This window comes from Eleutherodactylus coqui, chromosome 3 (genome assembly GCF_035609145.1).
Source record: "Eleutherodactylus coqui strain aEleCoq1 chromosome 3, aEleCoq1.hap1, whole genome shotgun sequence".
In the NCBI taxonomy this organism is placed as follows: Eukaryota; Metazoa; Chordata; class Amphibia; order Anura; family Eleutherodactylidae; genus Eleutherodactylus; species Eleutherodactylus coqui.
Genome location: NC_089839.1, coordinates 286,779,029 through 286,806,505, shown reverse-complemented (window position 1 = coordinate 286,806,505; position 27,477 = coordinate 286,779,029). Strand labels below are relative to the sequence as shown.

At 44.1% G+C, this 27,477-nt stretch overlaps 1 protein-coding gene across 1 annotated transcript in view; it reads right to left on the bottom strand.

Moving 5' to 3' along the window:
- Positions 1-27,477, bottom strand: part of AGBL4 (AGBL carboxypeptidase 4) — a 1,858,614-nt gene that overhangs the window by 372,499 nt on the left and 1,458,638 nt on the right. The window contains exon 8 of the mRNA XM_066594768.1: positions 9,955-10,069. Within this exon, the coding sequence (XP_066450865.1) occupies positions 9,955-10,069 (115 nt within the window). The remainder of the gene's footprint in view (positions 1-9,954; positions 10,070-27,477) is intronic.

Sequence of the window (27,477 nt, the reverse complement as noted above, 5' to 3'; positions counted from 1 at the left end):
ACACTACCTCCAACAAAGCACAATCACTGCCTGCATGACACTCCGCTGCCACTTCTCCTGGGTTACATGCTGCCAACCCCCCCCCCCCCTGCACGACCCAGTGTCCACAGCACACACCAAAGTGTCCCTGCGCAGCCTTCAGCTGCCCTCATGCCACGCCACCCTCATGTCTATTTATAAGTGCGTCTGCCATGAGGAGGAACCGCAGGCACACACTGCAGAGGGTTGGCACGGCTAGGCAGCGACCCTCTTTAAAAGGGGCAGGACGACAGCCCACAATGCTGTACAGAAGCAGTGAGAAATATAATCCTGTGCCACCGCCATCAGGAGCTGCACACGTGGGCATAGCAATGGGGAACCTATGTGCCACACACTATTCATTCTGTCAAGGTGTCTGCATGCCCCAGTCAGACCGCGTTTTTTTATAAATAGTCACAGGCAGGTACAACTCCGCAATGGGAATTCCGTGTGCACCCACAGCATGGGTGGCTCCCTGGAACCCACCGGCTGTACATAAATGTATCCCATTGCAGTACCCTGGACAGCAGAGCTAACGTCAGATTAAATGCAGGTGGGCTTCGGCCCACACTGCATGCCCCAACCTGACCGGGGTTTTTAATTCATAGACACAGGCAGGTACAACTCCCTATTGTGAAGTCCCTGTGGACCGACAGCATGGGTGGGTGCCAAGAAGCCACCGGCGGCACATAAATATATCCCATTGCATTGCCCATCACAGCTGAGGTAATGTCATGTTTAATGCAAGTGGGCTTCGGCCCACACTGCATGCCCCAGTCAGACTGGGGTTCTTTAGAAGTGGACACATGCAGTTACAACTCCGTGTGGACCGACAGCATGGGTGGCTCCCTGGAACCCACCGGCGGTACATAAATATATCCCATTGCAGTGCCCAGCACAGCTGAGGTAACGTCAGCTTTAATGCAGGTGGGCAAAAAATTAATTGGATTACACTGTAGGCGAGGGCCCACAAAAATTCGGTGTACCAACAGTACTAATGTACCTGAGAAAAATTGCCCATGCCCAACCAAGAGGGCAGGTGAAACCCATTAATCGCTTTGGTTAATGTGGCTTAATTTGTAACTAGGCCTGGAGGCAGCCCAGTTAAAATAAAAATTGGTTCAGGTGCAAGTTTCAACACTTTAATGAGCATTGAAACGTATAAAAATTGTTTACAAAAATTATATGACTGAGCCTTGTGGGCCTAAGAAAAATTGCCCATTCTACGTGATTACGTGAGGTTTCAGAAGGAGGAGCAGGAGGAGGAGGAGGAATATTATACACAGATTGATGAAGCAAAAATGTCCACGTTTTTGATGGTGATAGAGAACGATGCTTCCATCCGCGGGTGCAGCCTACGTATTGCTTAGGTATCGCTGCTGTCCGCTGGTGGAGAAGAGAAGTCTGGGGAAATCCAGGCTTTGTTCATCTTGATGAGTGTAAGCCTGTCGGCACTGTCGGTTGACAGGTGGGTACGCTTATCCGTGATGATTCCCCCAGCCGCACTAAACACCCTCTCTGACAAGACGCTAGCCGCAGGACAAGCAAGCACCTCCAGGGCATACAGCGCGAGTTCAGGCCACGTGTCCAGCTTCGACACCCAGTAGTTGTAGGGGGCAGAGGCGTCACGGAGGACGGTCGTGCGATCGGCTACGTACTCCCTCACCATCCTTTTACAGTGCTCCCGCCGACTCAGCCTTGACTGGGGAGCGGTGACACAGTCTTGCTGGGGAGCCAGAAAGCTGTCAAAGGCCTTAGAGAGTGTTCCCCTGCCTGTGCTGTACATGCTGCCTGATCTCTGCGCCTCCCCTGCTACATAGCCCTCGGAACTGCGCCTTCTGCCACTAGTGCTGTCGGATGGGAATTTTACCATCAGCTTGTCCGCCAGGGTCCTGTGGTATAGCATCACTCTCGAACCCCTTTCCTCTTCGGGTATCAGAGTGGAAAGGTTCTCCTTATACCGTGGGTCGAGCAGTGTGTACACCCAGTAATCCGTAGTGGCCAGAATGCGTGTAACGCGAGGGTCACGAGAAAGGCATCCTAACATGAAGTCAGCCATTTGTGCCAGGGTACCTGTACGCAACACATGGCTGTCCTCACTAGGAAGATCACTTTCAGGATCCTCCTCCTCAGGCCATACACGCTGAAAGGATGACAGGCAAGCAGCATGGGTACCCTCAGCAGTGGGCCAAGCTGTCTCTTCCCCCTCCTCCTCATCCTCCTCATGCTCCTCCTCCTCCTCCTCAACGTGCTGAGATATAGACAGGAGGGTGCTCTGACTATCCAGCGACATACTGTCTTCCCCCGGCTCTGTTTCCGAGCGCAAAGCGTCTGCCTTTATGCTTTGCAGGGAACTTCTCAAGAGGCATAGCAGAGGAATGGTAATGCTAATGATTGCAGCATCCCAGCTCACCATCTGGGTAGACTCCTCATAGTTTCCAAGGACCTGGCAGATGTCTGCCAACCAGGCCCACTCTTCTGTAAAGAATTGAGGAGGCTGACTCCCACTGCGCCGCCCATGTTGGAGTTGGTATTCCACTATAGCTGCTCATAGAGCCTGGCCAACATGTGGAGCGTAGAGTTCCACCGTGTGGGCACGTCGCACAGCAGTCGGTGCACTGGCAGATTAAACCGATGTTGCAGGGTGCGCAGGGTGGCAACGTCCGTGTGGGACTCGCGGAAATGTGCGCAGAGCCGGCGCACCTTTCCGAGCAGGTCTGACAAGCGTGGGTAGCTTTTCAGAAAGCGCTGAACCATCAAATTAAAGACGTGGGCCAGGCATGGCACGTGCGTGAGGCTGCCGAGCTTCAGAGCCGCCACCAGGTTACGGCCGTTGTCACACACGACCATGCCCCGTTGGAGGCTCAGCAGCGCAAGCCAGCGGTCGGTATGCTCTGTCAGACCCTGCAGCAGTTCGTGGGCCGTGTGCCTCTTATCTCCTAAGCTGAGTAGTTTCAGCATGGCCTGCTGACGCTTGCCCACCGCTGTGCTGCCACGCCGCGCGACACCGACTGCTGCTGACACATCTTGATTGCGAGACAGAAGTTGCGGAGGAGGAGGGTGGTTTAGTGGAGGAAGCATACACCGCCGCAGATACCACCACCGAGCTGGGGCCCGCAATTCTGGGGGTGGGTAGGACGTGAGCGGTCCCAGGCTCTGACTCTGTCCCAGCCTCCACTAAATTCACCCAATGTGCCGTCAGGGAGATATAGTGGCCCTGCCCGCCTGTGCTTGTCCACGTGTCCGTTGTTAAGTGGACCTTGGCAGTAACCGCGTTGGTGAGGGTGCGTACAATGTTGCGGGAGACATGGTCGTGCAGAGCTGGGACGGCACATCGGGAAAAGTAGTGGCGACTGGGAACTGAGTAGCGCGAGGCTGCCGCCATCATACCTTTGAAAGCCTCCGTTTCCACAACCCTATACGGCAGCATCTCAAGGCTGATAAATTTGGCTATGTGCACGTTTAACGCTTGAGCGTGCGGGTGCGTGGCGGTGTACTTGTGCTTGCGCTCCAACACTTGCGCTAGCGACGGCTGGACGGTGCGCTGACAGACATTGGTGGATGGGGCCGAGGACAGCGGAGGTGAGGGTGTGGGTGCAGGCCAGGAGACGGTAGTGCCTGTGTCCTGAGAGGGGGGTTGAATCTCAGTGGCAGGTTGGGGCACAGGGGGAGAGGCAGCGGTGCAAACCGGAGGCGGTGAACGGCCTTCGTCCCACCTTGTGGGGTGCTTGGCCATCATATGTCTGCGCATGCTGGTGGTGGTGAGGCTGGTGGTGGTGGCTCCCAGGCTGATCTTGGCGCGACACAGGTTGCACACCACTGTTCGTCGGTCGTCTGCACTCTCAGTGAAAAACTGCCAGACCTTAGAGCACCTCGGCCTCTGCAGGGTGGCATGGCGCGAGGGGGCGCTTTGGGAAACAGTTGGTGGATTATTCGGTCTGGCCCTGCCTCTACCCCTGGCCACCGCACTGCCTCTTCCAACCTGCCCTGCTGCTTCCCTTGCCTCCCCCTCTGAAGACCTGTCCTCAGTAGGCGTAGCAAACCAGGTGGAGTCAGTCACCTCATCGTCCTGCTGCTCTTCCTCCGAATCCTCTGTGCGCTCCTCCCTCGGACTTACTGCCCTTACTACTACCTCACTGCAAGACAACTGTGTCTCATCGTCATCGTCCTCCTCACCCACTGAAAGCTCTTGAGACAGTTGCCGGAAGTCCCCAGCCTCATCCCCCGGACCCCGGGAACTTTCCAAAGGTTGGGCATCGGTCACGACAAACTCCTCCAGTGGGAGAAGATTCGGAACCATTGCTGCCCATTCTGGGCAGGGGCCCGAGAAGAGTTCCTGGGAGTCTGCCTGCTCCTCAGAATGTGTCATTGTAATGGAGTGAGGAGGCTGGGAGGAAGGAGGAACAGCAGCCAGAGGATTCAGAGTTGCAGCAGTGGACGGCGCAGAAGTCTGGGTGGTCGATAGATTGCTGGATGCACTTTCTGCCATCCCCGCCAGGACCTGCTCACACTGCTGATTTTCTAATAAAGGTCTACCGCGTGGACCCATTAATTGTGAGATGAATGTGGGGACGCCAGAAACGTGCCTCTCTTCTAATCCCGCAGCAGTCGGCTGCGATACACCTGGATCAGGAGCTCAGCCTGTGCCCATACCCTGACTTGGGCCTCCACGTCCTCGGCCGCGTCCACGTCCTCTAGGCCTACCCCTACCCATCAGCATGGTGTATTACCAGTAGTGCAGAAACAGAACGCTGTAATTAAATGTGCCGCTTATTGGCCTGTGGTTGGAGGCTGACTTCGCTTACGGAACGCACAGCAGAGCCAGGAAATAATTTTGCGCAAGCCTGCTGTAACACTTAGCTGGCTGCGTATGAATTAGGACAACTACCCCCAGCAGAGACCCAGTACACTGAGGACGGTCACAGGCAGCCCAAATAGATTTTTTTTCCCAAATGTTTTTGGAAAGACCCACTGCCTATATACACTAAATATGTCTTCTGTCCCTGCCTCACCACTACTGGCCCTGGACAATGTAAAATTACTGCAGACGGTTTCACTGTGGACAGGAATACAGCGGTGATGTAACAGCCAACACAGAGCCTGGAAATAATTTTGCACAAGCCTGCTGTAACACTTAGCTGGCTGCGTATGAATTAGGACAACTACCCCCAGCAGAGACCCAGTACACTGAGGATGGTCACAGGCAGCCCAAATAGATTTTTTTCCCCAAATGTTTTTGGAAAGGCCCACTGCCTATATACACTAAATATGTCTTCTATCCCTGCCTCAGCACTACTGGCCCTGGACAATGTAAAATTACTGCAGACTGTTTCACTGTGGACAGGAATACAGCGGTGATGTAACAGCCAACACAGAGCCAGGAAATAATTTTGCGCAAGCCTGCTGTAACACTTAGCTGGCTGCGTATGAATTAGGACAACTACCCCCAGCAGAGACCCAGTACACTGAGGACGGTCACAGGCAGCCCAAATAGATTTTTTTTCCCCAAATGTTTTTGGAAAGGCCCACTGCCTCTATACACTAAATATGTCTTCTGTCCCTGCCTCACCACTACTGGCCCTGGAGTATGTATAATTACTGCAGGACACAATGCTCTGCACGGCCGATATACAAAAAAAAAAATGTGCAAAACTGCAAAAAGCAGCCTCCACACTACTGCACACGGTTAGATGTGGCCCTAAGAAGGACCGTTGGGGTTCTTGAAGCCTAAAATAACTCCTAACACTCTCCTATAGCAACTCCAGCAAGACAGCACTTTCCCTGAACTATGTCAGAATGCATCTGTGGCGAGCCGCGGGAGGGGCCGATTTATATACTCGGGTGACACCTGATCTCGCCAGCCACTCACTGCAGGGGGGTGGTATAGGGCTTGAACGTCGCAGGGGGAAGTTGTAATGCCTTCTCTGTCTTTCTATTGGCCAGAAAAGCGCGCTAACGTCTCAGAGATGAAAGTGAAAGTAACTTGAACATCGCGTGGTACTCGTCTCGAATAACGAGCATCTCGAACACGCCAATACTCGAATGAGCATCAAGCTCGGACGAGTACGTTCGCTCATCTCTATGTATGAGTGATCAAATGATCACAAGTAAAAGTAAGTACCAAAAGTTTTATTCACGATTAGAAAAAAATAAAAGAAGAAAAATGTAAAAAAAAAAGTTTCCCCATATTTAGAATTTAAAAAAATCAAAACAATAAAAAACAAAAACACATTTGCTTTCACTGCGTCCATAAAATTCTGATCTTTCAAGGTAATGCATTATTTGTCCCTCACAGTGAACATAGTCAGAAAGCAAAAAACGCAACGCTAGAGTTGCGCTTTTTGGTCTCCCAGTTTCTTCGAAAATATTTGATAAAAAGTGATGAAAAAGTCATACATATTCCAAAATTATACCAATAGAAACGACAGAACATCCGGCAACAAACGAGCCCTCACAAAACGATGTCGGTGGAAAACGAAAAAAGCGATAAAATAGAGACAGAAAATAATAGCATTTTTCTGCAGCTATTTAGTGTTTTTTTTTTAATTAGTACCTACCCACAGAATAAACTTATTGTCTCATTTTTGCCGCATTGTAAAAGCAAGACCTGCCCAAAATGTTTTTCTTCCATTTCACTCCACTTAGAAATTTTTAAAAAGTTTTTTAATACATTATATTGTACATTAAATAGTACTATTGAAAAAGTCCTCAGACAGCTTTGTGGGTGGATACATAAAAGAGTTATGATTTTTTGAAAGTGGGGAGGAAAAAACAAAAATGAAAAAAATGGGCGTCCTGTAAGGGGTTAACAGTCCAACATCACCCATTGACAGTGAGTGACACATTGATAGCATCAGAAGCAGGATCTAGGAAGAGCCAGTCCAGCTGAAGGGAAGTGGATGTGGATTAAAAAAAAGGGGATTGAGTCATCGGGAAGTGGGGGGGGGGGGGCACCAAGCACCGTTGGCTATATCCAATGAGAGGACCTCTTTAACTGATAGGCACAAGTAACAGCGCTCACACCGGTTCATTGACCACTCAGAAGTCCAGAGTTCTTCTCCCCGAGAACTTTCAGGATTGTACATTGAAACTTTCTCTGTTTGGTGACTTTGGGAATTTGCTCCGTGATAAATGCTTTGCTTTCTTCGTGCTAAATGAATTCAAGCAATGACCATGAGATTTCTTGGTCGGAAACGGAAAAGTCATTTGTTACATTTCAGGCAAGAAATGAATAATCCATAGCTGATTTGGCTTCAGAGGCTATTCTGTGCTAAGCACTTAAGTTAAATCCAGATTTATTAAATGTTCCTTTGGATTTTGTATTAACCCCTTCTCTCCCACGTGCCCCCTAGAATTTACAGCAATCAACTTTTTCCTTCTGAGGCTGAGAGAAGTGATCTCAGATGGGTTTTTAATAAACAATTGCAGATCAGATATTCTACATTGCCTTGTCACTAGGAAAAATGTCAAAAGATATTGGTCCTAGTGCCAGCCTTAGGTTAGGTGGCACTTTTTTCGGTGCTCCCCTCCACCATCCTAACAAAAATATACATATTGCAGTGCTTGTGCAGAAAGCAACAAGATAGCAGCATATCCACAGCAGAAGAGCTCAGTGAGTAAATACTGTACCAGTATTTGTACCAGAACCAAGCCTATAACATGAATATAGCAACACAACCAAACTCGTAAGAAAAATACAACACAAACTAACCTCAGTATAGAGATGCAATACCAGAACCAAGCTCATAACATAAATACAGAACCAGAAACAAACTCATAACATAAATACACCACCAGAATCAACCTCAGCACATAGATACAATGCAGAACCAAGCTCATAACATAAATTCATCACCAGAATCAACCTCAGTACATAGATACAATGCAGAACCAAGCTCATAACATAAATACAGAACCAGAAACAAACTCATAACATAAATACACCACCAGAATCAACCTCAGCACATAGATACAATGCAGAACCAAGGTGATAGCAGTAAAGGATAAAAACTGCATCCAGCATTCAGGAGTAAAATAAGCCCTTGAATTTCATAAATCATGTTAAAAACTGCAACCCATTTGCACACAGGTAACTCAAAACTGCTGACCATCCAACCCACGTCAACATATTATAAAGCAGGAGTAGCTGAGAAGATTGATATCTTGTTTTGTGAGAAAATATTCCGTATAAGGGCTCCCACCCACTAGCGTTTTTTTACTGCGAAATTCGCAGCGTTTTTTTTTTTTCAGCAGGGGTCTTTGGGCTATGGGAGTTGTAAAGCTAAAATCGTGATTGCGCAAAATCGCGATTTCGCGGTAAATCGCGATTTTGCGCGATCGCCATTTTAGCTTTACAAGTCCCATAGACCCTCTGTAGAAAAAAAAAACGTGCGAATTTCGCAGTGAAAAAAAACGCTAGTGGGTGGGAGCCCTAAGGCTAATTTCTAGAGATGAGCGAACCTACTCGTTTCGAGTAATTACTGGAACGAGCACCGCGATTTTCGAGTACTTCTGTACTTGGGTGAAAAGATTCGGGGGGCGCCGGGGGGGCGGGGGGAGGCGTGGCGGAGCGGAGGGTAGCAGCGGGGAACAGGGGGGAGCCCTCTCTCTCTCCCTCTCCCCCCCACTCCCCGCTGCAACCCCCCACTCACCCACGGCGCCCCCCGAATCTTTTCGCCCGAGTACGGAAGTACTCGAAAATCGCGGCGCTCTGGGGCGAAAAAGGGGCGTAGCCGAGTACGTTCGCTCATCTCTACTAATTTCCCATGAGCATTTTATCGCAGCGACTTTACCGTGATAAAACGCTGGCCGAAAATCATGACCATCTGATGCAATGGATTCCAATGCATTTATTCAGATGGGCGATTTTCCGGTATGAAAAATTGGCCGGCTGGAAAAGATAGTGTGTACGGAGTGCATTCTGGCCAGCCGCTTTTACGCTGGCTAGAAAAGATGGGTATTCTCCTATCTTTTGCCGGAATATGACGGCCATTCCCATTGACTACTATGGGAGCCTATGAGAGCCATCAGAAAAGGGAAGGAGCGGGAGTTTAGCAGATGATCATGTTGCTAAAGTCCCTCTTCCTCCCTTTGCCAGAGGAAGTTTAGCATGACTAGCTATGCTAAGCTCCCACCCAGCCCCCCTCCCCCCTACCTTGCCAGCAGCCGACAAGAAGCCGAAAGGGAGAGGGAGTTAAACAGAGCTGAACTCTCTCCCCCTGGCCGATGGTATTCCCAGCTACGGCGCATACACGCTGCACCAGGCCATCTGAATGGGCAAGAAAACGGGAGATGCAGCCACGACTTGGTTGCAGCTGCCTTTTGTTTATGCGATTTGCGGGCGCGATTAGGGCGGCCGAAAATCGGCCAGCCTAAATTGTATTTTATTAATTAAAATCAATTCTTATTCTATGCTTAGGAGACCAGTGGGCAGTCCTATCAGTGATTGAGAGCCTTCCTGTATGATTGTGCATAAAGAGACAGTTCTCAATAACTGATAGGACCGCCCACTGGACTCACTGATAGGACCGCCCACTGGATTCTTAAGTATAAAAAGAGCAGGGATTTAGATGAATAAAATACAAGTTGTACTGAACCAAGTCCCCGTAAAACGGTATGAATCTGCTCAGCTCCTCCTGCTCTATAACCTGTCGTTCGTAGATTGGACTACATGTACAGTGTGTCAGGTTCCTTTCAGTGAGTCAGGCCCAGGTACAGCCACAACCATATATAGAGAACTGCTTTTTTGTTTTACACTTGATCTGTAATGAATCAGGGTTTCTAGACCCCTCTTGTCCATGTGTCCTCAGACACATCCAAATACCCAAGTGGCCAGTTTTCCCCTGTCCAGTATTATATTAGGTAACTACATATCATAAATTTTCTATTCATGTGTTGAGATTTTTAGATGCAACAATCAAATATTTATCCTCCTACCTGTAGTTTCCCAAGTAAACTCCATCAGGGTTCAGCATTGGTGCAATTTTAAAAATCAGGTGATCCCTTAGAGATTTGGCGGTGGGATGTTGACTCACAAGGAAATCAATGATGCCTGCAAGATTAAATATAAGAACATAAGATAGAACAACATTATCAACAATAAAGTACTAACTATCTACAGGATTGTCATCAATAAATCAGGCCTTGTTCAGACAAGCGTGGTTTACACGCTGTTACAACAACGTGTAAACCACGCAGCTGACATGCAGGAAATTTGCAGTGAACAAGTTGCTTCGTGCTTCGCGGAGCAGTCCGTTCACTTGTCCATGCTGCAGGCAGAGTGCTGCCACGGTTCCCATTGGAGCCAATGGTCAGCACCATGGACAGCAGTACAGCACAGAGCTGAAAGGCGAGTCGGAACTCGCTGTCCTATCTTTTTACCAGCGCAGATCTTGCGCTGGTAAAAAAGCTCCATGTGAGAGCTTCCATAGCAACCTTCTGGTTGCTATAGAAGTATGGTTTACATGCTGTTGTGACAGCGTGTAAACCATGCTCGTCTGAACGAGGCCTCATTGGCAGGGTCCACTGCCTGGCTTGCTGTTAATGCATACAGCACTAGCAGCAGATAGTGCTGTCAACATTGCCGTGGCCAGGGTTGGTATTGCATGCACTAGCAAATTGGGCCTAGGCAATCTGCTTCCAGCACTGTCTCTACTAACAATAGGGCTGTTGATTAGCTGATTAACAGAGTTCCCGACCCCTGCCAATCAACAATTGATGATCTATCCCCCTTAATTGGATTTTTCAGGATTAAAAAAAAAGAGTCCGTTCTCCTCCTGAAGCAGGAACATTGTTGACCATGTACATTATTGCAGCCAGTAATCCTGAATTAAGTGGAAAGGACTGAGCTGCAATATCAAACAGAGCCAAAGGAAGTATTACATGGTACATGTTAACCTCTTAAGGAGCAAGTGTGGTAAATATACAGCGCTTGGACTTTAATCCCCGTGGTTGGCAGGTGTTCAGCATGGGATTAAAGCCTCTGCTTCTGCAATCAAGCAGGAATAGGTTGTGTCCTCAGTTGTCAGACACAGCAGAGGACCCGGAGGAGAAGGGAGCAGTGATTTTTAACCCCTCTGCCTTCTCCTTTCTCGGGTACGTAGCACTCAATGAGCGCTATGTACTAAGAAGTGAAAGTGGAAGTGTTTATTCCACTACGCGACCTTTGGGAGCCCCCTACTACAGTAGAGCTGTAGGGTCCTAGCAAACCGTGATCAACACTATTGGTGATTATTGTCACTACAGGTGGATGTTTTTTCCTGTAACTGGTGCTCCAATGGATGTCCCAGCTACAGTGGGAATGTGTCAAATAAAAAAAAAAGAAAGACCATGTGAATGTTATAAGGTCTTATATGAATGACATCATGGGGGTCATAGATGTTTTAAAAAAATAGTTACAAGAATAAGGGGGGAAAAAAATTACAGAATAAGATAAAAATATATACATAAAAAAGAAAATGAACCAAAGCTGACGCCAACAAAACTGTCGCCGTATGCGCCCTGTAATCCAAAACCATACATATTATATATCAGAACATCCAAAACAAAATCAGGAACCGGTTTCTTTACTTTATTTTAGCATGAATTTACTAATTTAAAAAAACAACTATAAATGTTTTTAAAAAATCCTTCTTTTAACCTTTTTTACCCCCAATAAAAATAAAAAACAGAGAAAAAAGTCAGTAAAAAAAAGATATTTAAAAATAGTCATATATGTCACCAGAAACAAATGCAGCAAAACTTATTTTTGTAGCTGAAGGAAAAAAAATACAACAGTAAAACTATCACATGGGTAAAATCCCTAAAAAGTGTTTGGTCCTTTAAGTGCAAAATAGCCTGGTCCTTAAGGGGTTAAAATCAATGGGTATTTAGTATAATACATAGATGTGCTGAGTGCCTTGAGAATTAGCTGTAATTAACACCAAAATTGCCTAAAGGCCCTCTGCAACCCCCGGTTGAATACACTCATTAGAATCTAACTTTTATAGAACCAAATTAAAATACTAAGAGGCATTGGGATTAAAACTACAAACTCCTGCCTAGGAAACCTGGGAGCGCTGAGCCACCTATAATACGTATACATCATTCAGTGCTGCTGTATTCTGCTGTATACTTGACTTGTATATATAGCTCTCCTGAATAGCTAGGAGCCTGGGGGTCAGTGGGTTGGGGAATGGCATGGTCTCTCCCCAAGGAGAGCACCCAGAAGGGGTGCTATTCCCAATTATTGTTTTATAGACTTGGTAAAAAGTCATATAATGATTTGAAGGAAAGCTGACATCCAATAGGTGGCGCTGCAGAGGTATTGTTTCACCTTCCTAAGGCCTCTTTCACAAGAGCGTATATCGGCCCGCTGTTTTCACGATATATGCTGGGAACTGGTGCATTGGATTTCATTGCATCAGATCACATGGCCGTATTCCCACAACGTAAAAGCACCCGGCCGGCCAATATAGCGCCAGGCATTTTTACGTCGGGCCCAAAAGATAGTCCTGGAAATATCTTTTGGGCCGGTATACGGAAGACTGCTAAACTCCCTCCCTCTTCTCTCCTCCCCTATGGCTGATTGCAATGAGAGAGGGTGGGATTGGGGCGGAGCTAAGCACCGCCCCATCCCACTTCCTCCCATTGCTAGTTGCAGACAAGGGGCATGACAGGGGCGGAACAGCTGATTGACAGGAGATCCTGGTTGGCGGACCCTCACCAATCTGCTATCGATGACCTATCCTAAGGATAGGTTATCAATAGCTAGAAGTGAGACCGCCCCATTAACTCAGACTCTAATAAAGTATATGAGAACTGTTTTTCTAAACTCCTTCAAGGTCAACTTTCCAATTTCTTTAAAATATAGGCCAAAGTAGTGCCGTTGCCTATAGATTCCATATGTCTGCCTTGTATCTGTCCGTAAATAACACTCCCCGACAGTATTAATGTGTCAAGACAGCCCCAAGATCTGTTCTGTTGACAGTACCAGATCAATGCAAGCCACATCTTACAGATTGTGCAATCAGCTAGGTACGTATGACTGCCCCTCATTACCGTAAGGTTAGGAATTTGGCAGCTGCTGGCGCCCATTTAATGTCATTTACAAAGAGCAGACAGAGAAGTGCAGCAGATGCACTGATTTATTAGTTGGTCCTTGTATTAAAATAACAGTTTGCTGGTAAACAGGAAGGGTAATGATGCCAGTCACCCTCGTTAGAGGCTAATAATAGCTTAATTTGTCCACTAATTGACCTTTGATACTGCCGAGGCGTTGTAGTGTGTTTCAGGGCAAGAGATAAACAAGACCACGATTATGTTACCTCGGAGAATGGCTTCAGCAAATGGAAGGTAGTTAGCGTAATACATTATTTGCTCACAGATGAGCGGATTAATTGGTCTGCCAATTAGAAGGGTACTGGGGAAAACTGGGCAGTCTGCACTGTAATGTGTTGTGTACACAGTAGACCACCACAAGCCATTTATTCTGAGTCATCAGTGTCTTAAGTTGCATCAGAAAGCCAAACTCGTCTTAACCTCTTAGTGACGAGCCTAATTTGTGCCTTAAGGACCAAGTCATTTTCATAGTCGCATTGCATGAGCCATAACTTGTTGACATGGCCATATGAGGGCTTGTTTTTTTGGTGGAACCAGTTGTACTTTTTAACTGCACTCTGCGGTGCATAGAATTCCGTCATTGTTTTTGGGTTTTTGTTTTTACCATTTGGTAAAACTAATGATAATTTTCTTATGTGGATCAGGAGGATGACTGCGATATCAAGTTTATAGAGGTTTTTTTGACATTTTTTTCCTACTTTAGCACAAGAAAAATAATTGAATCTGCATCACCACATTCTAAGAGCCGGAGCATTTTTGTTTTTTCGTCGTGTGAGGGCTTGTTTTCTGATGGAAGAGTTCTCGTTTTCATTGGTAGCAGTTTGAGGGACTTTTGGATTGCTTTTTATTGCATTTTTGGTGAGTGAAAAAAAAAGAAAACAATTTGGGCATTACTTTTTCAATTATTTTTATGCCTTTCATGATGCGAGATAAATAACAAGATCTTTTTATTGTTTGTTTCATTACGAATGCAGTAATACCTGTTATGTGCTGCTTCTTGAAACATTTTTTGGTATTTTATCCATTGAAAATATTTTTCTTGTGGGGGAAAAAAATTTTAAACTGGATATAAAAAAATGTACTTACTTGAGCTTTTTTTTACACTAATTTTTAGTCCCTCAAGAGATCTGATGAGATGTGATTGTTCGATCGCTAGGCTAGTAAACTGCATTACTTAGGTAGTGCAATCTACTAAGCTTATGACAGCAGCCTGTCAGACTCTGGTGGAGGCGGGTCCTAATAGGCTAAGTTACATGGTGGACAGGAAGGCGTTTGTGAGGCTTGTGACTGCGATAGGAAACCCATTTGTACCTTGTGATCACATTGCAGGGTGCTGTTGGGTGATAGAAGAAGCCCCCTCCCCTTGTTATATGCTTACAGGCTGCAGTTGCTATTGATTGTGGCATGTAAGGTGTTAAACTGCCAGGATCTGAGGTTTCTTGGCTTTTGGCAGTTATAGCAGGAACCGGAACTGTTATAGCAGGAACGGTCAATAGACAGCCAAGCCACCGCCTTTAAAAGACGAATGTGTAGGTTTAAGTCTCATCAGTGCCTGCCGTATTAGTAGTCACTAAGGGGTTAAAAAAAGATTCAACCATAAGACATGAAAAAGTCAGTAACCCCCTAAAGAGATATGTGAAGAAAAATAAGTTGTAAGAAGGGGAGATAAGGAACTAGAAATTGTTTCATATGGTTTAGGGATTTGTTGACCCCATGGAATGCCTTATTTACAAAAAAAAAAATAATGGGGTGTATTACTTTAAACTAATGAAAAATAAATATTTAAAAATTGAAGAAAAAAGATGAAAACAAAGGAAATGCAAAAAGGCACCTCCAGACCATCATCCTTGGGCCTAAAATCAGCCGGAAATCGCCCTTTCAGAAGGCTGCAGCTGCGGCATATATATGCCACAACCTCAGAATACCAGCGGCGGGGGTGGGAGTTTAGCTCTTATGACAAGGGGAGGGGGGGGGAGCTTAGCAGAGCTAGTCCTTTCCCCTCTCTGCTCCAGCCTATGGGAGTTACCAACAAGGGGGAGGTGGTTGTGGGACTTTAGTAGACTAGCTCCTGCCCCACCCCGCCCCCTCTCATTGCATACAGCCGGCATCTGAACTGATGCATTGGAAACACTGGTCAACACTGAAATGTTACTGACTTAAAAAGGTCCTAATTAGAGATGAGCGAGCATACTCATCCGAGCTTGATGCTCGTTTGAGTATTAGGGTGCTCGAGATGCTCATTACTCGAGACGAGCACCACGCGGTACTCGTCTCGATTAAACGAGCACTGACCATTGAATTCAATGGAGCCGGCAATACAGCCGGCTCCATTGAAAGCAATGGGCTGCCGGCGATCGCAGGATGAATTGTCGGGAAGGGCTTAAATATATAAGCCCTTTCCTGCAATTCATCCAGAAATGTGTAAAAAAAATATATATATATACTCACCTGGTCCCGGCAGACGGAGTTCAGCGCGGCCGGCGGCAGTCCTCCTGAACTGCTCTGAACAGCTGTGAGTAGTATTCAGCAGCCGGGGATTTAAAATCCCCGCCTGCTGAATGAGCTGCCTCTAATTGGTCACAGCCTGACCAATCAGAGGCAGATCTCACTCACACACCCATTCATGAATTCATGAATGGGTGAGTGACTGCTGCCTCTCATTGGCTGAGCGCAGGGAGCAATCTGATTGGTCCCGCTGATGACCGGTTCAACAACTTGCTGAAGGGTGATACGAAACAAGCATGGAATGCATTTCGCCTAGTGTCTACAAACTTTCTGAGGAACGTTAGGGCAGAACACGCGGCCAATATACTGTACGCTCGTGTGAAAGACCCCTTAGTATGATAGGAATTTGGTTCTTGAATGATGCGGAGCTTTATTTGTCGATTTGTCAAAACATTGAGGTTCTGTCATTCATTATCATGCGAAGAGGCCTGCAGTTCTTTACACGTTCTTGTGTTTTGCAACATACTGGATTCAAGGATTGTTCTTTGAACCCTTTAGGACTAGAGTTATTTAATTTTAATTTTTTTTTTAATCCCCAATTCGAAAGTCATAACCTTTTTTATTTTACTAATGACATAGCCCTATGAGGGCTTGTTTTTTTGTAGGACGAGTTGTATTTTTTAACCCTTTCCAATCCACTGTCTGACGTCTGAAGACATTCTGACTGAAGGCTGTACAGCTCCGATGTCGGAAGACATCCGGCAGGGTATTCTTACTGTAGATTACTGGTTGCTCTGTTGTCGGGGGCCTCTCCAGCATGTCACATACCGCAGTGCTGGCTCTAGCCAGCAGATGGCGGCATTGCATAATAACAGAATAGGAAAGCCCCCTAGGAAACCCTGAATCCAAAATTGGATTGCAAAGAGTTAATACGGGTGGGTTTTACTTGAACTTTTTCTGTAGGTCAACAAGATTGTGGTGATACCAAATGTATGTAGTTTGTTAATGTTTTTCTACTTTTAAAAAGTAAATCAATTTTTCTCTAAACAAATTTTTCGTGACCATATCCAGAGACCTGTAATTCTTAATTTTTTTTTGTCGATTGGGCTGTGTGAGGGCTTGCTTTTTCTGGGGTGAACTACAGTTTTTATTGGTACCATTTTTTGGAAACATAGGTCTTTGGGAGCCAGCATAACAACCCCTCACTCACATGTAATTCTAGCACTCTGGCCTTTTTTTTTACGGCCTTCATTGTGCTAGATAATATTGTTATATTAGTTTGTTCTTTTACATACACGGGGTTACCCTATATGTGGTTTTTTTCATTGTTTTGATTTTTTATGAGAAAAATGTGAAAAGGGTTTTTTTTACGTTTATTCTTTATTTTCCTGTAAAAAAAATCAATGTATTTTTTCCACTTTTCTTTAGTTTCCACAGGGAACTTGAACTTGCAATTATGTTGTTCATTTGTACTAAATACTGCAATACTTCAGTGCTGCATTGTATAACATTTTTTTAATGTTGCCTATGAAGCTTGGCCAAGGGCAGGGCTTGATTGGCAACTAAATATAGCAGCACTGGGAGCCTTCAGTAGGCACCGGTCTACCATGCTAGCCCATTGCCACACCTGTAGGGGTGCCGAGACGGCACAGGGAGGGGTCCCTCCTCCCTTTAACTGCTAAGATGTGTGGTTAGCTTTGACCCAGGCATCTATATATTAAGCTGCCACAGTCAGAGATATCTCTGATTGTGGCAGTTGCTTGAAACTGTCAGCTGTCAAAAATATCTGATAGCCACTGCGTAGGGAGTGGACTCGATTTTTCTCACAGATCGCTGAGGATCCTCATATGATAACATTCTGTAAACTGCCTATTGCCAGGGGATTCTCCTAACAAAAAGGGAATAACTCATTTAATGTCTTGGTAACATGTTTTTCATTACTTCTGATCGTGAAATAATCCTACACAAAACCAACAAATGTGTCTGGAGACAATCAGTTTTGCAAACAAGAGTCACCTGAAATTCTGCAACTGTGATATGGAAGAAAGATGATACAAATTCCCAAATGATTGAGAACCTGCATTATGTGTTTAATCTATTTGTTTAATATTTGATTTTGTTTTGCTAGATAGATAGATATGAGATATATAGATGTGGTATAGATAGATTGATAGATAGATATGAGATGGATAGATATTTGATAGATAGATAGATAGATAGATAGATAGATAGATAGATAGATAGATAGATAGATAGAGAGATAGAGAGATAGATAGATAGGAGAGAGATAGATAGGAAATAGATAGATAGGAGATAGATAGATAGATAGGAGATAGATAGATAGGAGATAGATAGATAGATAGATAGATAGATAGATAGATAGATAGATAGATAGATAGGAGATAGATAGATAGATATGAGATGGATAGATATAAGGTGGATAGATAGATAGATAGATATGAGATGGATAGATATTTGATAGTTAGATAGATAGATAGAAATCAGATAGATAGATAGATAGCTAGATAGATAGATAGATAGATAGATATTTGATAGTTAGATAAATAGATAGATATGAGATGGATAGATATTTGATAGATAGATAGATAGATAGATAGATAGATAGATAGATAGATAGATATGAGATGGATAGATATGAAATAGATAGATAGATATGCGATAGATAGATAGATAGATAGATAGATAGATAGATAGATAGATAGATAGATAGATATGAGATAGATATGAAATAGATAGATAGATAGATATGGGATGGATACATATGAGATGGATAGATATTAGATAGATAGATAGATAGATATGAGATAGATAGATAGCTAGATAGATAGATAGATATTTGATAGTTAGATAAATAGATAGATATGAGATGGATAGATATTTGATAGATAGATAGATAGATATGAGATGGATAGATATGAAATAGATAGATAGATATGCGATAGATAGATAGATAGATAGATAGATAGATAGATAGATAGATAGATATGAGATAGATATGAAATAGATAGATAGATAGATATGGGATGGATACATATGAGATGGATAGATATTAGATAGATAGATAGATAGATAGATAGATAGATAGATAGATATGAGATGGATTGATATTTGATAGATAGATAGATAGATAGATAGATAGATAATCAGATAGATATAAGATAAATAGAAAGATATGAGATAGATATCAGATAGATAGATAGATAGATAGATAGATAGATAGATAGATAGATAGATATAGATAGATAGATATGAGATGGATAGATATTTTATAGATAGATGGATAGATAGATAGATATGAAATAGATAGATAGATATGAGATGGATAGATAGATAGATAGATAGATAGATAGATAGATAGATAGATAGATAGATAGATAGATATGATAAAGCTATGAGATAGATAGATATGAGATGGATAGATATTTGATAGATAGATGGATAGATAGATATGAAATAGATAGATATGAGAAAGATAGATAGATATGAGATAAATAGATAGATAGATAGATAGATAGATAGATAGATAGATAGATAGATAGATACATAATGTTGTGGTAACAGCCTTTTAATAAAGCTCTCAGCTCTGAGATAATAAATGTATTTATGTGATCTTTTTCACTCTTCCATCAAAGAAACTATTAATAAATGTGAGTATTTGTATGGCGGATAGATATTTGATAGATAGATAGATAGATATGAGATGGATAGATATGAAATAGATAGATAGATATGCGATAGATAGATAGATAGATATGAGATAGATATGAAATAGATAGATAGATAGATATGGGATGGATACATATGAGATGGATAGATATTAGATAGATAGATAGATAGATAGATAGATAGATAGATAGATATGAGATGGATTGATATTTGATAGATAGATAGATAATCAGATAGATATAAGATAAATAGAAAGATATGAGATAGATAGATAGATAGATAGATAGATAGATAGATAGATAGATAGATAGATAGATAGATATGAGATGGATAGATATTTTATAGATAGATGGATAGATAGATAGATAGATAGATATGAAATAGATAGATAGATATGAGATGGATAGATAGATAGATAGATAGATATGATAAAGCTATGAGATAGATAGATATGAGATATTTGATAGATAGATGGATAGATAGATATGAAATAGATAGATATGAGAAAGATAGATAGATATGAGATAAATAGATATGAGATAGATAGATAGATAGATAGATAGATAGATAGATAGATAGATAGATAGATAGATAGATACATAATGTTGTGGTAACAGCCTTTTAATAAAGCTCTCAGCTCTGAGATAATAAATGTATTTATGTGATCTTTTTCACTCTTCCATAAAAGAAACTATTAATAAATGTGAGTATTTGTATGGCGGAGAGTCCCCAGCAGCGGTAAGTAATATATTCTCTGTACACAGGCCGGGGCCTCACACATATTCATTATTTCCCATTAATGCTGACTAACCTTTTATTTGCAGAAGGATATTATTTCTTTGCTGTGCAGCCAAATTGCCTTTTTAAAGAGGCAGTTCCTTTTAGAGATGACCTGATGGCATTTAGATTTTGTATTAAATCACCAGAAATGGGTGTATGAGGTGACATTTTAGATTATAAGATCACTGATGGCTGAGCTGCCCTTTTCTAGCAAGAGTATGTACTGTTGTCATAACAACTACCCGGCAGCGTGTCTGTGTATCTATCACATATAGGGAGAGACGAGGCACTACTTATAGGTAACTGCAGTCTATACATTTTTTAGCAATCTGGGGATTTGGGATTTTCTTTTGAGTTTGCACACCAAGCAGATATGTACTTAGACTTAAAGGGGAACTAACTTTTCAGACAACCCCTGCTCATCCACTAGCTTCCATTAGTCTCATCATTTCTGTAATATACTTGTATTAAAAAGCTTGTTGCTTTACCACTGTAATTCACGTTTGAATTGGCTGCCACTCCCTTCCAGCTTCTATCCAGTCCACTGCCTGTCATTAGGTGCAGAGTTTCTGTAGTAACAAGCACACAGGGAGATTTACTTGGCAGTGGGGGGGGGGGGGTTATCTTTATGGGGGTGCTTCTTAGAACTCAGAGGCTGCAGTCTGACAGATCTACAAATGTTGTGATAGTGATTTCCACAATCTCTGCCTCTTCTGGATTTGTATGTGTCTGTGTACACACACATTATATTGGGGTTACTCAGTATTTCGCTAGAATGCCCGAATTGGCTTGGAAGAGCAGAGGGGTGGGCATTCAGATATGGTCTCCCTGTGGATTGAACCACAGACTGTACAATGCATATGGCCAAGGAAGTGCAGGACAGTGAACTACTGGCAGAATGATAACCTTGCTACACACCCCCTGCATTAAAGTGGATTGCAAACAGCAGGACAAGAGAAAAATGGGGAAAAAAACACCTGAAAATCAGAACATAGAGACATGAAACAGGGTGCAAAAAGCCCCAAATGAGTGGAACTTGGTGTATTTTAGAAAACTTGCTGAAAACTCAGATACGCTTTAGAGTGGCTGGTTCTGCATTACTGGTATCAGGTGCTCATTTTCCTGTCCAGCCGCTACTCGGACGCCTCTGCCCTGTGCCGGTCACTGCTGTTACGATCGTGTGGGCAGGCAAAGCACAGAACCCACACGATCGTGACCAAAGGGGACACACACGGGATTCAAGCAACTGGCCCTGTGCTAACGGGAGGTAGAAATGGCCCTACCTAAGCGGGGACATTGCCCCAATAAGGGCAGCCCAGCGGTCTTCGGATCTGGGCCCTAGCTGATCCTAGGAGCCACGCACCAGAACAGGATGCATTCACATGCCACATGACAGACCCAGAATACACTGCATACAACATGCAACCACTAGTAACAGATAGGAAGCTGAATTTAAATACCAGGCATTAGTTGACATGTTGTACAAGATGTTGAAAGCTAGCAGGCCACTTCACGGCTCCTGGTTATACTGCTAGTCCCTACACTAACCAGGAGTCCAGCAGAACTGGACAGAGTTCACCACACGCTGCAACAGGACAGGACACAGGTTGCAGGATACACAGCAAACTAACACAAAACTGACAGAATTTAAACGTACAAACGGACATGAACCTGATCACACTGCAAACTTCACCAGACAAGCATTCATGACTACTTACCTGAGGGGCCATGCAGACTGACCAGGAGCTGGGTTTATATGTGAGCACAGATCCAGGGGATTGGCTAGCAGACAGTACCACACCCAGCCAGCTCAATCATTAACCCTGAGAATGCTGTGCTGCTGGAATCACAATAGTACAACATGTCTCAGCAGCACACGTAACAACTGCACTGGCTGCCCCTCAAATTCAGAATTGAATTTAAACTCACTACCTTCATCCACAAAGCCCTCCACAGTGCAGCGCCGCCCTACATTGCTTCCCTCATCTCAATCCATCACCCAGCCTGGTCTCTCCGCAACGAAACTAGACTGCGCACCCCTCTAATTCGAACTTCTCATTCCCGCCTCCAAGACTTCTCCAGAGCAGCACCAGTCCTCTGGAACGCACTACCAAAGGCTACCAGGCAATCCAGGACTCGAAAAACTTCAGGCGTGCTCTAAAAATGCATCTCTTCAGGGAGGCATACCGCATCCCCTAAACAAACCCCTCTGTACTCCGCCTGATAACATGCTACCCTGACCTACTGACTGCAATCCCTGCTAGCCATCATAAACCGCTTCTGCAGTCATACTGTTTCTGCCGTCACACGGCTAAATGTCTGACCATTGTCTATGTGTATAACATCCCTCACTTTCCCCCTCGCCATACCGTGCACATCTCCAGCCCCTTTACCCTCTGTATCACCCCATTACTTGTAGTATGTAAGCTCGTTGGAGCAGGACCCTCACCCCTATTGTTTCCATCAACTGATTACTATGGTTCTGTAATGTTTGTACTTTTGTCTCTCTGTATTCCCCCTGTCTATGTAAGCGCTGCGGAATATGTTGGCGCTTTACAAATAAAGACTATAATTATTTATAATTATCTTTTTTATTATTATTATTATTATCCCTTTTTATGCATTCCCTGTATGCCCAACACAATAAGTGCCACTTTTATTGCCCCCTACACAGTAATGGTGCCCTCTTGTATGTCTCCTCTCAGTAATAATGCGCCTCATGGCCTCCTTAAAGTAATAATGCCTCTTCTGCCCTCATTTAGTAATAGTAATGCCCCTCCCAGCGCCCTCTTAGTAATATTGCGCATCCTGGCCCTTGTTTATTAATAATAATAATAATGTCCAGACTGTCCAACCTTTAGTAATAATCCCCTCATGTAAAGTTTTTGGTAATAATAGTAAACCTCCTCTTCCTGTAATAATACAACCCCTTTTGGTAGTAATGCCCCTCTTGTCCCCTTTTGGTAATGCCCATTATATGTTTAAAAAGAACACTTTTAAACACCTTTGTTTCTCCTCCAGCCTCTTCAGCTGTGCCACATGGGTCGCAAGCCGACTTTTGCATTGCACAATCACATGACTGATGCGTCCAGTACTCGGTGTAAAGGCCGAAGACTGAATGCAGCAATCACCTAATCGCACAACATGGAAAGTTGGTGAGTGACCTGTGCAGCGCGGCTGCGGAGACTGGGAGGCGGGGGAAGAAACATAAGTGAATATAAATGTTTGTTTGTTTTTTTATTTCAATTCCACAACCACACCTAAAAAAAAAACTGCCTGCCACTGCACTGGTCCCTGGACCTGACCGGCCAACTGGGATTTTTCAATGGCCAGTCCGCCCCTGTCTAGAGTGGCCAGTTTCTCTGAATGTCAGTTTCTGATATACATTATGCTAAATGTGGTGGACCACGCACAGTCACACCCCTTAATACTAGGCCCCACACACACTTTGAAAAAGGGGGAGGTGTAAATTCCCAAAAAGTCACAGCTTTGGTGTACAGGACATAACAGCTATAACCCATTATTTCTCCCAAAACTGAGGGTAGAAATAGTGTTTGATGTGTGGGAGATGGCTGAGAGGTTTGCCATTTTGTCTGTATTTCCTGTATTTTTGTCAGCTGTGAAGACTCTAAAATGCTATATTGTGTCTCTAATCTGAATTTCTGGGGTAAGGGAACATCACCCCCCCACACCTCCACAAGAATTGAAGGAGCAGTATATTGTGTCCAAAACCAGGTTTGACTAGCAGAAGACATCTCCAGGGATCGAGTTACAATTGCATGGCCTTTGTGTAAAGGTACAGGAAATGGCTGGAGAGAGAGACAGAAACTATTTCTTTCGGACCACAAGTCAAGAATGAATAGAGCATGCTCAAGGGAAGCTCCTCCTCCTGGGTGAATGATCTCACAGCTACCTCACAAATACCTCCCTATGAGAATGACCTATCAGCACACAAAATAATGTAACTGTATCTTAACTTCCTGATTTGAAAGCTTATATAAACGTTTACCCGCCTAAATAAAGACAGACTCTTTTGGGACACATGATGTAAGACGTGTGGTCTTTGAAAGGCTCTCCAGGCCTGTATATTATTCCTATCTAATATGGCACCCACAGTATATCGAATAGCGAAAATTGCGCTAACAGATGCATGTAGTGTGTAATAAAGTACACAATATGGAAGGGCATTGGGACAAATTTGCTACTGGAATTGTGCCAGTTTTATGCCACAAAATGCACTAGAAAACTGTCTTACATGCAACACATTTACAATGCAACTATAGGGGATGCAGAGGATTCAGTTGCACCCAGACCCAGGAGCCTTAGGAGGCCCATAACGCCTCTCTTCTCCATATAGGAAGCCTAGTACTATGAATAAAGCATTATAGTTGGGGGCCCCGTTACAGATTTTGCATTGGGGCCCAGAAGCTTCACGTTATGCCTCTGTGCAGCATGGTTTAGGTATGGGTACGGGTACAGGTACAGAGGGAGGGGAGGGGGACCTGAGCTGAACTTTTGCACCAGGGCCCCATAGCCTTTAGTTACACCCCTGCAATGCGTTTTAGATACATTTAGACACTTTGTTGCCAAGAAAAAGGGGTGTGGCTTTGCATCAAAGGGTCATGGCGTTAACGTGACTTTCTCTACCAATAACTAAGCCAACTAATAGGTGATATAAACCTGGAGTAGACTGTCTAAAGATGAGATAAAATTGGCACTTTTTAAGGTCTTAAACACACGGGCATGATTTTGTCCCATTTTGCAGCTGTGAAAATTATGTCCGCAAAACGGGAGGAAATGAAACCAATGATTTCAATGGTTTCATTTTTACTAGCAGGATTCTCGAGTGTTAATACTACATGCGAGAAAAGATAAGACTTGCTCTATCTTTCTCGCACATAGTTTTTCTACGTGGCCACTCTAATAATAGTGAACCCCATAGTGTCATCAGTAGTAAGTGTACCTTACAATGGTGGCCCCCATAGTAATAGTGTCCCCATAGTGGCCTCAGTAGTGATAGTCACATCCATAGTTGGCCCAGTAATAATAGTGAACTTCATAGCGGCCCCAATAGTAAGTGTCCCTTATAATATTGGCCCCAGTACTAAGAGTGCCCCTATAGTGGCTCTAGTGGTAATAGTGTTCCCTATATTGGCCTGAGTAGTAATTAGTAACCCCCATAGTAGTTCCAGTAGTAATAGTGTCCCCTATATTGGCCTGAGTAGTAATTAGTAACCCCCATAGTAGTCCCAGTAGTAATAGTGTCCCCATAGTGGTTCTAGTACTACAGTAATAGTGTTCCCTATATTGGCCTGAGTAGTAATTAGTGACCCCCATAGTGGCTCTAGTAGTAATAGTGTTTCCTATATTGGCCCAAGTAGTAATTAGTAACCCCCATAGTAGTCCCAGTAGTAATAGTGTCCCCTATATTGGCCTGAGTAGTAGTTAGTAACCCCCATAGTAGTTTCAGTAGTAATAGTGTCCCAATAGTGGTTCTAGTAGTACAGTAATGGTGTCCCTTATATTAGCCCTATTAGAAATTTGTGACCCCCATAGTAGTCCCAGTAGTAATAGTGACCATCCTATTGGCCTCGGGCTGGGCAACATCCTTACAGGCATTCCGCTCACCTAGCCTGCAGGTGCAGTCTGGCGGCGGCAGTGCAGTTTGTGACCGCCGACTCCTCCCCAGCGATGCATGCAGGACAACACATGCAGACGCCAGGGTGGGAGAGGTTAGCGGCCAGTAGGTGTACCCGGGTCCTACTGGTTTCTGCCAGCTCTGAGCTGATGGCACTGATGGACATCTTCCAGTTTTGAAGGGAAGTAAGCATAATGTGTCTTCCATCCGCTGCACTAAGTTTCCTGCACTGCATCTACGATCCTCAGTGTTGCCCGTTTCTTTGTGCTTCTTCAAAAGAGCGTGAACAGCACATCCTGAAACCCCAGTCTGCTTTGAAATCTTTGCCTGGGAGAGATCTTGCTGATGCAGAAATACTACCTTGATTTAGATTTCTCTTTTGTTCAGTCACTTTGCATTTTGTTAATTGACACAAATAAACTTTTAACTTCTATTTTTGAAAGCATTTTTACTTTCTATCATTTTTTTCCTCGTTTGCCTACAACTTTTACAGAGCGCTGTACTAAGGCAAATGACAAAATAATATCCGTCAGCAGCAGAAAACATGGTTTACATATGGGGAAAAACTAACTGAAAAATAGGTGGGAAGAGTTTAATCTGTTTATTGAATTTTTGCATAAATGTAGAACAACATAAATAAAAATGCATACGAGAACAAACGCTATAAGGCTTTATTCGCATGAGCGTATATTGGCTGCCGTTTTCAGGGCTGGACGATATACGCTACCATCTGATGCATTGTATTCCATTTCGGCCGGGCAGGAAAGATAGTCTTCCTGGCCGAAATACGTCGGCCGCTGCCCTAGACTTCTATGGGAGCCTACGACAGCTGCCGGAGAGGGGAGGTGGGACTGCTAAACTCCCTCCCCCTTCTCTCCTCCTCTCCGCCCCTTGCCGGCTGTTTGCACTCGGAAGGGGTGGGTTGCGGCAGGAGCTAGTTGCCCCCTCTCGGCCCCTTGTCGGCAGTCAGTGAGGGGGCAGAAACGGGGAAGGCAGTTTAGCAGAGCTAAACTGATTCCCCCCATCCGACGGTATCTCAGGCTCGGCATATATGCGCCAGGCCTGGGCCGTCTGAACAGGCGCACAACAAGAGCCCTGCCCTATCTTTCCCGTTAAACTACATGCCTGGGAAGATCAGGCGGCACCTATCTTCCCGCGGTAATTTTCAACCTCCTGCACTCTCGCAAGGAGTTTGAACTGCCGGTGAAGGGGAAAGGATTCCCCTCATTCAGGCCCAACTACACTCCGTGCCACCCAGCGTATTTGCGCCTACGGAAGTCTCAATAAGCTCTATGAATCATCTGTAAGAGATGCACTTGTGTCCAGGACCACACAACATGCCAATAGGGCCGGATTCTACCAGACCCTGCTTTGCTAGCTTCAACATACAAATTACTTCTCAAGCATACAACACCACAAACTCCACACCAGGAAATGATAAAAAGGTGATAAGTTTATATATATATATATATATATATATATATATATATATATATATATATATATATATATAATGAAGATACTAAATTTTACTTTTGATGTTTACAGACCAATTGTAGTTTTTGTGTAAATGGCCAGTCCAACTGTATGTAACTTGTACGGTACCTCTTTAGCTGCCAGATGTATTTATGAGGATTGTATCAAGTCATTAGCTTAGTAATTATACCACTGTAAACTGGCACCTGGATTCTTGCCAGCAGACTCGATGATCTACTAGACTTCCCCAAGTGCCCAATTGCCCTGTAATTACATTAGGAGAATGATGGCCATGTCTACTAAAATCCAGAGTTTGCTAAATGAACCCTAGTTCA